This window comes from Calonectris borealis, chromosome 4 (genome assembly GCF_964195595.1).
Source record: "Calonectris borealis chromosome 4, bCalBor7.hap1.2, whole genome shotgun sequence".
Classification (NCBI taxonomy): domain Eukaryota; kingdom Metazoa; phylum Chordata; class Aves; order Procellariiformes; family Procellariidae; genus Calonectris; species Calonectris borealis.
Genome location: NC_134315.1, coordinates 47361312 through 47373598, shown reverse-complemented (window position 1 = coordinate 47373598; position 12287 = coordinate 47361312). Strand labels below are relative to the sequence as shown.

At 37.4% G+C, this 12287-nt stretch overlaps 1 protein-coding gene across 1 annotated transcript in view; it reads left to right on the top strand.

Annotated features, from left to right (window-relative positions):
- RXFP1 (relaxin family peptide receptor 1) overlaps nucleotides 1-12287 on the top strand; it is a 46229-nt gene that overhangs the window by 10595 nt on the left and 23347 nt on the right. The window contains exon 2 of the mRNA XM_075150142.1: nucleotides 1541-1696. Coding sequence (XP_075006243.1) covers nucleotides 1541-1696 — 156 coding nt within the window. The remainder of the gene's footprint in view (nucleotides 1-1540; nucleotides 1697-12287) is intronic.

Here is a 12287-nt window from a genome sequence, read left to right as displayed (position 1 = left end):
TCTGAGAAAGTTATGTAAAAGGTTTATACTTTGTCTTATGAAAATAGCCTCGAAAAATAGTTGCATGTTTCAGAAGTGGCAATTTACTATCTGAACAAGCATCGCATTACTGTTAATGAAGTTTGTATAGAGTATTTCAAGTGCTGTAAGACAGCAATAAAACTTAAAGTATAATTTGTATTGGAATTTTTGTCCTTTTTTTTTTTTTTGTGACAACACCCACTAAGTCAAATGCTAACTATAATGAGGAAGTGATATTCCTTTTTGAAAGTACTTCAAAAATTAAATTAGCAAGCCCTTGCAGAATGGTACTTCACTAGGTAGGCTTACTGAAGCTTTGGGAGTGCAAAGAGCACTAGGTAGTGTTCTGTGCTGATGACGCTTTTCTCCATTTCTGATATATTGGAGACTGAACAAATTTCATTCTAGAGTAATTTAAAACCCTCTCCACAGTATGCTCCTGGGAAGAAGTTGATCTTGTACAACAAGAAATTTGAGTTGGCACCCTGCAATCCATTACAAAAGCAGTAGATCAATTGCGCTTACCCTGGAAAAAAAGGTGGTGGCAGAATTTGTCCCTCAGGTGCGCTGGAGGGACTGGTAAGGCATCACGCATCTGCAAATGTGCGTAATTGGAGCTGCTGAGGTACAGAGAAGTGAGGAACAGAGTAGAGTAGAACAGGCAGAGTCCTCCAGCTGCCCTGGCTGTCCCTCATCAGCATCCCTCTACCCTTCCCCTCAGCACTGCTTGAATGAAGTCCCTGTATTCTGTGAAATTACTTCCTATAAAATATGGGCTTAGCAGAACAGCATCTGTGTATCTAAACTTCAGACTGATAGATTCTGAACAATATCTCCAAATTTTTTGGACCAGGCTGACAACTCTTCCAAAGGATTCATAATGGCACCATTATGTCGTCTTACTCATTCTTCAGCAAAACCACATCACAGATTTGATCTTACTTTCCTTGTTCTTTGATTCTTGATCAGTTTACATCTAGTAATTACTTTAAAATTAGAATACATTTAAAAACATATAATTCTGACTTTGTATAAAAGGACTTATCTATCTGGGTCTAAAATTTCAGCACAAATTAATATAATCCATATCTGCATATCTTATCTGGTATATTGCTATAATAAATTAATTTCTAGCACAAAGCAGGACAACCCTTTTAAATAGTGGTTTTAGGTCATTTGTCTTGTATGATTAGCGTTCCCATCTTATTACTAAGATGCGTGTGGAGGAATTACCTGGTTACTTTATATTAAAGCAAATTTCAATTAGCTGACCATATAAATGTTTTTTGACAAGCTAACAAGTACTTGATATACTATTGTAATTGCATGTCCAATGAACTAATATGTATTTTTCACTTGATATTCACATTGTAATTGCATGTCCAATGAACTAATATGTATTTTTCGCTTGATATTCACATTCAAATGCAAATGAGTTTTTATAAAAGCATAATCTCAAAGATCTTTAAACATTAAGAGCACATCTTAAAGTAAGCATATTCTGTCTGTTTCTATTTAGTCATCCGTGAGTCTGTGGAAGATTATGTTTCTGGAGTTGGGGTCACGTGCCCCCTGGGCTACTTTCCGTGTGGCAATATCACAAAGTGTTTGCCCCAACAACTTCACTGTAATGGTGAGGATGACTGCGGGAATCGGGCCGATGAAGACAACTGTGGTACGTGGTTGAGACTTTTCTTTGTGTCTAGCACCTGCAGTCACTGAAACCCATGCAGTGCTCACACGAAATAGAGAGCTGCAGAGTGTTAGGAATAGGAAAGTTAAATGTTTTGCAGAGGATACAGTAGGTCTTTGGTTTAGCTGATAAAGCCACTCAACAAGCCATTTGCTAGGAAAGAAGGATGGACCACATTTTTGTTTGTGCGTGGCATCAGTTTATCCAATTTTATCCCATCTTTGAACTTGTTTGCATGTGTCATTTTCATGTGTACAAATGGACGTACATCATCTAGCAAAGATCTCTGCTGAGGAGAGGTAGATGTATGCGCTAACAGAGTTTATATAAAGCTTAATGTGACTTTTAAAGCTGGCTGGGAATCATAATTTAGAAGAATTTTCAAGGTTTTTCAGAAATCATTTATGTCCTAATTAGGGAGAAAAACCGTGACTGTGACACACACAACAGTGTGCTGTGCAAGCTGCACTGCTACAAAGCTTTGGGGTTTGAAAATGTCAAAATTTCAGGGAATACACATTTCAGGTCACTGCTGCCCGCTCTTCTGATCCTGGTCACTCCTGGCCCCACCGGATGGTAGCCGTGAACTTGACTTGGTTCGTAGGTTTTACCCCTGCTGCAAGCTGAGTAGGACCAGGGCATGGGCTTTGCACTGGCACTCACCTGTCCATGCTGCTTATTTGTGAGCATGGCCCTGGCACAGTTTTAGTCTGTGCTGAGCAGCATCTCTCACGCAGTGCCTGGACTCAGCTCAGAGGGTGGCACAGACCTGGGATAGGCCGGGACAAGCCTCCCTATACTTTGTGAGAAGAGAGCTTAGCCATTTGGTTGTGAGCTATGACCGCAGGGAGAGAAAATGGGCCCTAGCACGTTTTATTTACTGGTATTGTCAGCTTATTCACAGCCTGGATAGTTTAGAGCTACTCTCCAGAGCTGCTGATCCATGGCAGGTGGGGAAACTAGACTTCCTATTCTTAGTAGCTTGCCTGTAGCCATGAAGGGCAGCCAGATGCTCCCCAGAGCCAAGCAGGTAAACTGTTTGATGGCAGCGTGCCTGGCTGGGACAGGCAGAGCTGGGGGATGGGGGGAAAGAATTAAAATATTAAGTGAAACTTCCAAGCTATGTATACCGAAAGAAATTTACCGAAAGAAAATTCGAACAAAACATGGTAAAGGTATTTTTCACAAACGTTCTCAGCAAAGTCAATGAGGTTTTGAAAATAGTTGTTCTCATTGTATATCTGTGAAGCTGATTTTTGTACCTATGTGCAGTATCTTATACCTATCAAATTTCAGTGTCTTACTCCATATGAAAGTCACTTTTAATTCTAATCTCATCTAATGGACCTGCAGCTTTTTCTATTTTTATGTCATTTACTGATTCCATAACTATACTTTCCATTGCCAGTAATCAAAACCCTGAACAAAATTGGCTCTTGTTCTATTCTTCTTCTATAATTATCTTGCCCTATAGTGGCATAAATTGCTGATGGTGGTGCCCTCTTACGTTTAAGAAGTCCAAGCACTGTAAACAGTTGGTTTATCTATGTTTCATTTCTGTATAGTACCAGGAAGTCTATTGTGCAAGGACTTGCTGAAAGTGTACAGCTTAATGCAATGGCAATCAGGATATACACAGTTTCCTAATGGGGTATACAAGACAGTATAACCTGCAAGACAATTCTGCTGCGATATTGAATCCTCTTCTGGGTATAGTAATTCAAGAATGAGTTAGCCTCTATTTCTGAAAGCCTAAAGTACAAAAGATGAGGAGTCATTGTATTGACTTACTGGAAAACCTATGCTATTAGTGTTTTTCTCATATCTTGACCCCATATTCTCATTTAGAAATACGTCATGTATAACGCATTAAGGTCATATTCAGCAGTAATGTTTTCTCAAAAACTGGTGTTGCAATCAGACATTGTTGTTCAAATAAAGGAAGAGTTGCTTCCTTCCCTGAGAATATGGAATGTCCTGATGAGTTTTTCTGCAATGCCCCTACACTGTAGTAAGTGTGGGGATCTTTGCAAGGTAGCTCTGTTTTGTGACCATTCATCTGGCTTAAAATCCAAGAAAGAAAGCCTCATTGATTAGCTCCCAAGACACAGAAATTATCCGTTTGTTTTTTTTTTTTTTTGCTGCAGTTTCCCAGGACCACTTCAGTATGCCTGCCTTATGCCAGCAGTTATATCTGGTTCTTTGCACCCATTTTTTAAATTTCCAACTAGTTTTCTGTTGAAGTCATTGCTCCTGGTTACAGAAAAAAATTCAAAATTAAATCATTCCAGTGTAGTATTCGTGCAGTACCATTGGAAACTTTAATCTTATCCACAAGGTACTGCAATGAAGTAGCTCAGTTTAAATTCTTGCACACTTTCATCTTGCATAAATTTGAGTAAGAGCTTTGAGGTGGCCAGTCTACAACATTCAACCCAACAAGTGTGGGGAGGGAAAAAATTGGTGTAGACCCTCAAAGGAATTCAGAAATACTTTTTTCTTTTTTTTAATGTATGTATCTCAAACACAGCTAGGTAAAGCAACTGCTTTACTAACGATTTCTTCAGTAGTGATAAAGCAATATCTTAAGCCTACAGAAAAATGTTGTAGTGAAGACTCGCATATATCTTATGTACAAACCAGTATTATAACAGAAGGAAACAAAAGCAATTTACCATGTCCGAAGTGATGGGAGGCTCTTTTTGAACTATCACTAGATAACCTTAAATGTGCATGGAAAATACAATCTTACCTTTTGAACTTGAAAACATAGCCCATCAAGTAGAAGTGGGTGTCTCTGCAAATTTGTGATGAATATGATATTTTTAAATAAAAATGATTTATTTAAAGTTTCGTAATTTGTCACAAAAGCTTATGGTTTTGAGGACTTTCCTTTTTTAGGCTGGAGTATGGCAGTAAATTTTTCTCTGCTGTTCTGCCCTGTGCTTATCCTTTCTGAAGCACCAAGTTCTTAAAAAAACCGAATGCATTTTTAAACAGTTTAGCCTGTATCATGTTTCACTTGGAGTTATTTTTGTATCTGTTAGCAAAACCCAAAATGTGTGGAAAAAAAGACTTAGCAATTCTGGCATCCTTCTGTGCCCAAGCTTGATTAAAGCTCAATTTGGCAAAGCACAGCAAGTTTGATAGTGGTTTGTCCTACTGAGACTACATTTGATTTCAAACATAATGGCTTCAGCCTAATTTTCCAGGGAAGAGCTTTTCCTGTTTACTTGCAGTTGTAACATTTGATTCTGTAGCTAGTTGATGTTTATAGATGGAAGGTTAGAACATTTGTTTACTTCATTGCTTCTTTAAACCTGAGCAGGAAGGATAAATACTAGGCATAATCACAAATTCTGCTCACCTAATGCTATGGCAGTGTTGACATGGGAATTGTTCCTAAAACAAGAGTATTTCTTACATAGAAGACATTACTGCTGCAACTTTAATGTTAATGTATTCTAAACAATCTCTAGGCAAAGCTCTTTGAAGCCCAATGGCATAGTAAAACTGCCAAGTATGAATTCCCAAGTACCTATTCATGGAAAGAGGATTTTGGAATCTCTGCTTTGACAGTGAAGCTTAATGATAAAAAAAAAAAACAACAAAATTAAAACTAACAACAGTAGATAAAAACAACAATTGATCAATGCAAAACAAAAATAACAGAACAACAGTATTTGTGTTGTAGCTTTTCACTGAGTTCACATGTTTTATTATCTTGAAGTGCATGTTTGTTTCGATGAACAAATTCTGGCAGATGTGACAAATTGCCAAAAAATATGTAAAGTTAAGTCATAACATAAGTATAGTCTACAAATTTGGACAGAAGACAAGTAACATTGCCAGTAATCACCTATGGATTTTTTTTTTTTTTCAAAATACCAACTCTCTGAGTAGCTTTAGAAAAAAAAAATCCTTAATCTGCTCCCTAATTAAGTATTTACATTTTAAAACTTACACATAAACACTTTATATTTTCTTTTTTAAACTTCTCTGATATGCCATCAACTTAGAGGGCTGAATGAGCAAACTTTTGTCTTAGATAAGAGTCAGCTTTCTCTGAATAAAATTTTCCTACTTACATGCAGTGATAAAAGTGTAATGTTATCAGTCTAACAACTTCTGTGTAATTATCTCTTCCAGATACATCATTGGCTCAGTTATCATTTTGTAGTCGTGTCATGCTAATTACAAAGGGCTGCAAAAATTCTCAGTGCAGTTAAATTTTAAATCACTGAGAGGCTATTTGTTTTTTCTGTGTGATCTTCTAAGATCTTTGTTGCAATTGACCCTAATATTCCAGCCATTCTGCTGGATAGTCAGCATGATTTGTTCATCGCAACTGTAAATTAGCTGTAATGCTAATAGGATGCCAATTCTTGGGGAGAAGTCTCCAGGTAAATTGCTGTGTAGCTTACTTAAGGTCTCTTGTTCCAAAACCACCCATCAGCTCTTGAATTTAGTTTGCTACAAAGTTGTAAATGGAGAAATATAGAAACATAATCAAATCTCAAAAGGTACTGAGCTTTTCTCCTTCCCTGGGAAACTCTGGACTTTACATCCTACCTGGCCAATTTGAAAGTATTTTTTATGATATGTCTTGAAGTCTAAGATTAAGCCCTACTGCTTTGTTTCTGATTTATTTAGCACTATGTGTCTGCATCCTGTAGTTACAGGTTCTGAAAATCCCTTGGATGTAAAGTACAGGTGCACTCATTTCTTTATGAATAGCCTTGCTTTCAGATTTAAATGTTTTTCCTAACTTCCATTAGGGTTTGATAGTACCCAAACATGCAGTCAAAATCTATGTAGTTACTGGATTTATGATGTTCTGTTCTAATTTAAAATGCAAACAATAAGATGGCTATAAAATCTTCAGTCACAGCACCTGGGCTTTTGACTACAACATGTCTTATGAAGCAAGGCGGAGCCTGGTGAGAACTCACCTGGACTGACTCCACTAAAATCAATGAAAAAGCTCCCACTGTCTTCAGTGAGCAAAGAATCATAACTTACCTAAATTAGGAAACTAACGAAAAGCTCAGATGTTTCAAAAAAACAATGTTTGTGACTCATGTGCTAGCCTTCCTAAACAGTACTGGATAAGTCTGTTTGGAAGCACTGTGCTAGCAGTGATTTTTTTTTTTTTTTCTCTAGATGAGATGAAGAAATCTAGGTTGTGATGTCCTGCACAGAAACAGGAGATATAAAATACACTATCTTCCCATGCAATCTGTGATATATAACTCTCATAAATAAATGCCTTAATTCTTCTTTTCTTAAATTTAATTGGGAATTGAGTAGATATGGTTCACGCTTTGTTTAAAATTAGGGTTGCTGTCGTTTCACACTACTGAATAGTTCTTATGCTTCATCTCAGAACTGGTTGTTGAAATAGGTTCTTCATTTATTACTAGCAAATCTCTAGAGGAAATGGTTATGTGCAAATAACACAGGTATAAGTCATGTTTAGAATAAAAAGTATTTTAGCATAAGAATTGTTAAAAATGCCAACGTGTCAGAATTCTTATGAATTTCAAAATCACATGCATTGGGCCTAATCACTTGCACCTCTGCAGACTGGATTGTTGCACCGTGAGTGGGGCATTAAAAAACCAGTGACTACTGTTATGTATTTAACTACCACTCTACTTACTAGCAATAATAAAAGGGGAATGGAAAGAACACCACGCTAGAGCGTTTCACTTTATCTTTTTTTCACAAGCAGGGTCTTTAATTATGTAGTAGTTAATGGAACAAAGTAGCCTGAGCTATTTTGAGAGCACAAGTTTCCTCACTGTTTAGCAATTTGGCTTCTGGACAATTTTGCTGATAGTTCTGCAAAACTGGTTTTTTGGCAGTTAGGCAATGGTTGTAGTGTGTCTGCATTTGTTTTTTAATTACAGTGTCATAGCCACATTTTTCCAGTCCAGTGAAGCAAGAACAGGCATGCAGATTTAATTTAAGATGTTTCTGACTCTCCGGAGGAGTTCTTCACTGGCTAAATGTATGTACCATTGTGTTCCTCCCAGGCCTAAGAGGTCTCCGAACAAAAGGCAGCATTCAGCTCCCCAGATGTAAAGTTCACTTACAGATGTTCATTAAGCTCTGTCTAGCTCATAGGCTGGAAATCACAGACAGAGGTTTCCAAAAGAACTGGGGCAGGGAGCGGCTGTTTGAAGTCTTGCCCCTATTTACCTCTAAAAGCACAGGTCTCATCTGTTACTGTGTGCCATGCAGTCATTGGGTGTCTGGCTTGCCTTATTAAATAAGTTGTAACATACTACCTCTTTTTTAAAAGGGCCTATAAAATTCAACAGAATGAAAGTAATAACAATCTATATAGATGTCATGCTGTTTTCATATGTGTTTCTTCGAAGGTCTATAAACTTACAGAGAATTATTGCTGTTCTGTAGATTCATTAAATCATCTTCTAGATTTCCATAGCAGTAATCTAAATTTCTATGGGATGTTTCAAAACGTCAATACAAAAGATATATGTTTTAATATCACAAGATTGCTCATAAGGGATGAGAAATTTCAGAGAGTCCGAGTTTCCCATTTTTGCCTCAGCACATTGCAGAAGAGGTTGATGACTTTATATTTCAAATTAATACCAATAATGAATAATGTTACGGTTGATCTCATCTTTTCCTGGCATGGCATTTTTTTCCATCATACTTAAAATGTGACATTTAAATGTATGAGACACCTAGATAGTAAATTCTGTTTATGAAGCAAAAAGAAAACACTTGGAAGTCAGCAGCATGCTCAAAATATTTGGCAATATATCAGATTTTCAAGCTTCACGTGGAAATTTTTTGTATATGGCCAAATTTTATTCTCACTGTCATTGCCATTGATCCACAGTATATGGCACTGAAATAATCCGTTTTACACTGATGTGCAAAAATCCACAAATGGAATAGTTTTGCTGAAGTTCTGGAGGCTTTTAATCAATTGCGTTTAAATATTGTTGATAAGTAAGAGGAACTTCTACATTTCACTAGACTTTGTCTCTTTTGGTCTCCACTGTAGTGGCTTACTGCTAAGGGATCTTTCAAGCAACTCAAGGTTTTATAGCTGTGTTCATGCTATTAGCTTATTTTAATTTATTCTGTCACATTTATTTCAAAAATTGTAAATGCTTTGAGAAAAACAGAATAGAAATTCAGATTAATCTATATAGATTAAAAGTATGGTTATATAAACTGGAAAACTCCGCTATGCAAGTGTTTCACAGGAATAAAGTTACAATATTGAGAAGATATTTATCTTTTGGAAACTTGAGCCTGCCTATTTTCTTAAAAGTTGCACTGGATTAATCTAGCTCATACGGAGAAGTGTAAAAGTTATTTGAATTGATTTAATTCCTGTCTGGTTTTCTGTGATTGCATTGTCACGTATAAGTAGGCAAGCTACATTTAAAGTAATCAACAGGTACAGGCAGCAGTCGATGTGCAATGACACACAGCTTGGTGTGGGGTAAATTGCCTTTGCCTTGACTGGTAGGTGTCCAGTTTATAGGTTCTTCATTTTTTCCACTTGGGTATCTAAATTGGGGCTGTGAAATTCACTCCCAGAGTTGAATCCTCCAGGCACTGCAACACTCCTTTTTCTAAAATCTCAGTGTGGTTTTGGTCTTACTGTAAGTTATTAGGCTGTATCAGTATGCCCCAACACTGTAGAAAAGAATTATGTTCCTTCATCTGTAAACGTTTTAAAAGGAATTGCTTCTTGCCTGGAGGATACAGGTTTTCCTTGTTGTGTTAAAACATATCTTTGTGAAAAGCCTGAAGTCATTTCTTACAGCAAGAGAAAGTATATTTGAACAACTGGCAAAAAGCAATATGTCCACAGGTTATGACCACCCACAACAAAGGTGAAATCAAAGGCTGACACAGTGTCTCTTTAGAGTGCTTATGCATTTAACTGATAGCATTTCTCTGCATAATAACCCATGAAGACATGGCCAAGAGAAGGGTAAAGTTGTATAGATAACGTCCTTTTCACAAGCTCCAACCTAAATAAGAGATGTATCTTTAATTGAGTAAAGCTGATATTTGCTTGGATCTGTCACTGAACAGATTATTCAGATCTGTCAGTTTGTCACTCTTTCTCATTCTCTTTCCCATCAGAAATGCTAATTGACAACTTTTAGCAAGGAACAGTGTATTAATCAGTAGTCAGATAAGTCCAGTTTACAATTACTTATTTCGCTTATGCCACGTAGGGGAAGATTTGCTGATGCCTTGTTTTCTCAGATCTCATTTTTACAGAGTGCAGCCAACATAATCTGTTTTAGAACTGGCTCGGGAAAAAGTAATTTCTCATCTGAGCTGTACTCCCCCAAATGATAGATTTGGGACCAGTACTATTACTAGTCATTTCTTAAAGTGTTTGGAGAACCTCGTCTCGACAGAGGTAAACAGGTCACAAACCTACCATATAAACTCTAAATGATCACAAAGTGATTTACAGTTCTGGTGTTGAGCGCTTCACCGAACGGTTGTACTGAATATAGTTATTTGCACAATACATTCTTCTGGGGTTTGACAAAACAGTTTATATAAAATAAAGACTGTCCCAGGCTTGGGCACAAAACTTGGCCCAAAGCAAACATTTCTGAAGGTCAGAAAACTTTGCATAACTTGTTCTCTTATATTCAGATATGCCTTTGTATTTCTAGTAGAAGGCAGGAAAGTCAATGCCATGAGAAAAGGCTGTTATTTCAAATGAACTGACCAGAAACTCCAGACAACTGGAATGCTTCCAGTACAAAATAATCCATCTTCTCCCTTCTCTGTGCTTTTTTTCCCCTTCTCTTTTATGACCACCCAAAAATACACAGCTGCCTCTCAACTTCCTTGAAAACGCTGTTGAACTTCCCCTTCGCAGTGAAGAGCTCCCTCGTTCCCATTAGGGAGCACTGCTCATGCTTTTTCTCTGCAGATGCGAACTGCAGTGATGGTCACCTCTTGTACACGTTTTGTCATATGGCAAAGCACTTTAAAAATACTAAAAGGTGGAATAAAATCTCATCTATCCACTCTTTAGTGTCAGAAGCAGGGCAATGCAGAAAAATGATATTTTATATGTTCGTTGGCTTACAGGAGGATTAGAATTTATGACTTTTAACTATATATTCAGAATCTGCAGATAAGTGGTTAGTTGTTCAAAACTTTCTGTGAATGTAATTATGAATTAAAAAGTCCAAAAATATTTTGAGACTATCACTGACCGCAAAATATTTATTTGGTATGATTATACTCCCAGAATAATCTCATTTTTAACACATCTTTACAAATTTCTGTTTAAAAATCCTCAATGAAAGATTCCCTTCTTCTTAAATCTCACCTCCTCTGAATACATTGTATTCCCACTAGTTCTTCAGGTCCCAGTTGCTGGGTCCAGCCTTGCAAAAGAAAGTCAATGGATGTGCTCCAGTTAAGTATTCAGAAATAGTGATAGGGGAAACCTCATTACAGCCCTAACTCCAGGGCAGTAGGTTTATAAGGCACTCACCGCTTGGCAAAGGTTCTGTTCTCATCACTTCATCAGTTACGGATTCCATGTTGCATTTTTGTGAGCTGGTCCTAAAACTGAACTTCTGCTGAGCATTTAAAACAGGCAGGAGCAAGATTTCTGCAGGTTTGCCAACACCTTTCAGTTTGTCCAAAATGCATTAGGCTGCTTCTCAATACCAGCTTAATGATCTAACCTGGCATGGATCTAATGGATCAGAGCATACCAGGTGCTCTTGAGGAAGTTAGTAAAACGTGCTTGAATGCCTTCTCTGGGTGGGAAGCTGGCATTCTCGCAGGGCATAAATTAATTCACATCAATTTTCAAGTGAAGAAGGCACTTTTCAAGTCTGTCTTTTCTCTTAATGGAGAAATTCCTGAAGACAGAGATTTTGGTTTGCTTTGAATCTTTTATCTTTTCAATTTATGCTTGACAAACGAGTAACTAGATAAAAGATAGTTTGCCTGAAGTTACTTAATCTTTCATGACATGTATTAATCAGCATATATAGTACATCTTTTCAGCTTAGGCAGCGAAGAGGCAGGCAGCTCTCGGAACAGCTCCATCTGCTGACACTCCGTAGGCAGGCTTCAGGAGATGCTGTCAAGGTAATTCCCCTGCCTAGCTGAGAAAACAATGGAGTTGTAATGTGACATGAGAAAGGAGATGCCACTTCAGAATGGGAAAAGTTGCAAAGAAGTAAATACATTTTATTTCTCCCTGCCTATTTTGAAGCCAATAAATACAGTAGTAATGCTTAGTTGAATATGAAAGTTTATAGAGAAATGTCCATGAGGAATGGTGTTTAAGTATAACTAAACTATTACCATGTGAAAGGGGCAGGGGAAGACCGGTGCTACCATATCATAAAAGCGAAACTAAGACTGTAATAACTAGGAAAGCAGAGCCATCCTCAGAGTTCTCATATAAATGTTGTTTGACAGTAGGTATCGTTACAAAGTAATGCTTTCTGTTATCACTGATGCTTTGGCTCACCAGCTAGCGAGTGCCATCCTAAGGAGCATTTCTGCTGCTGGCGCA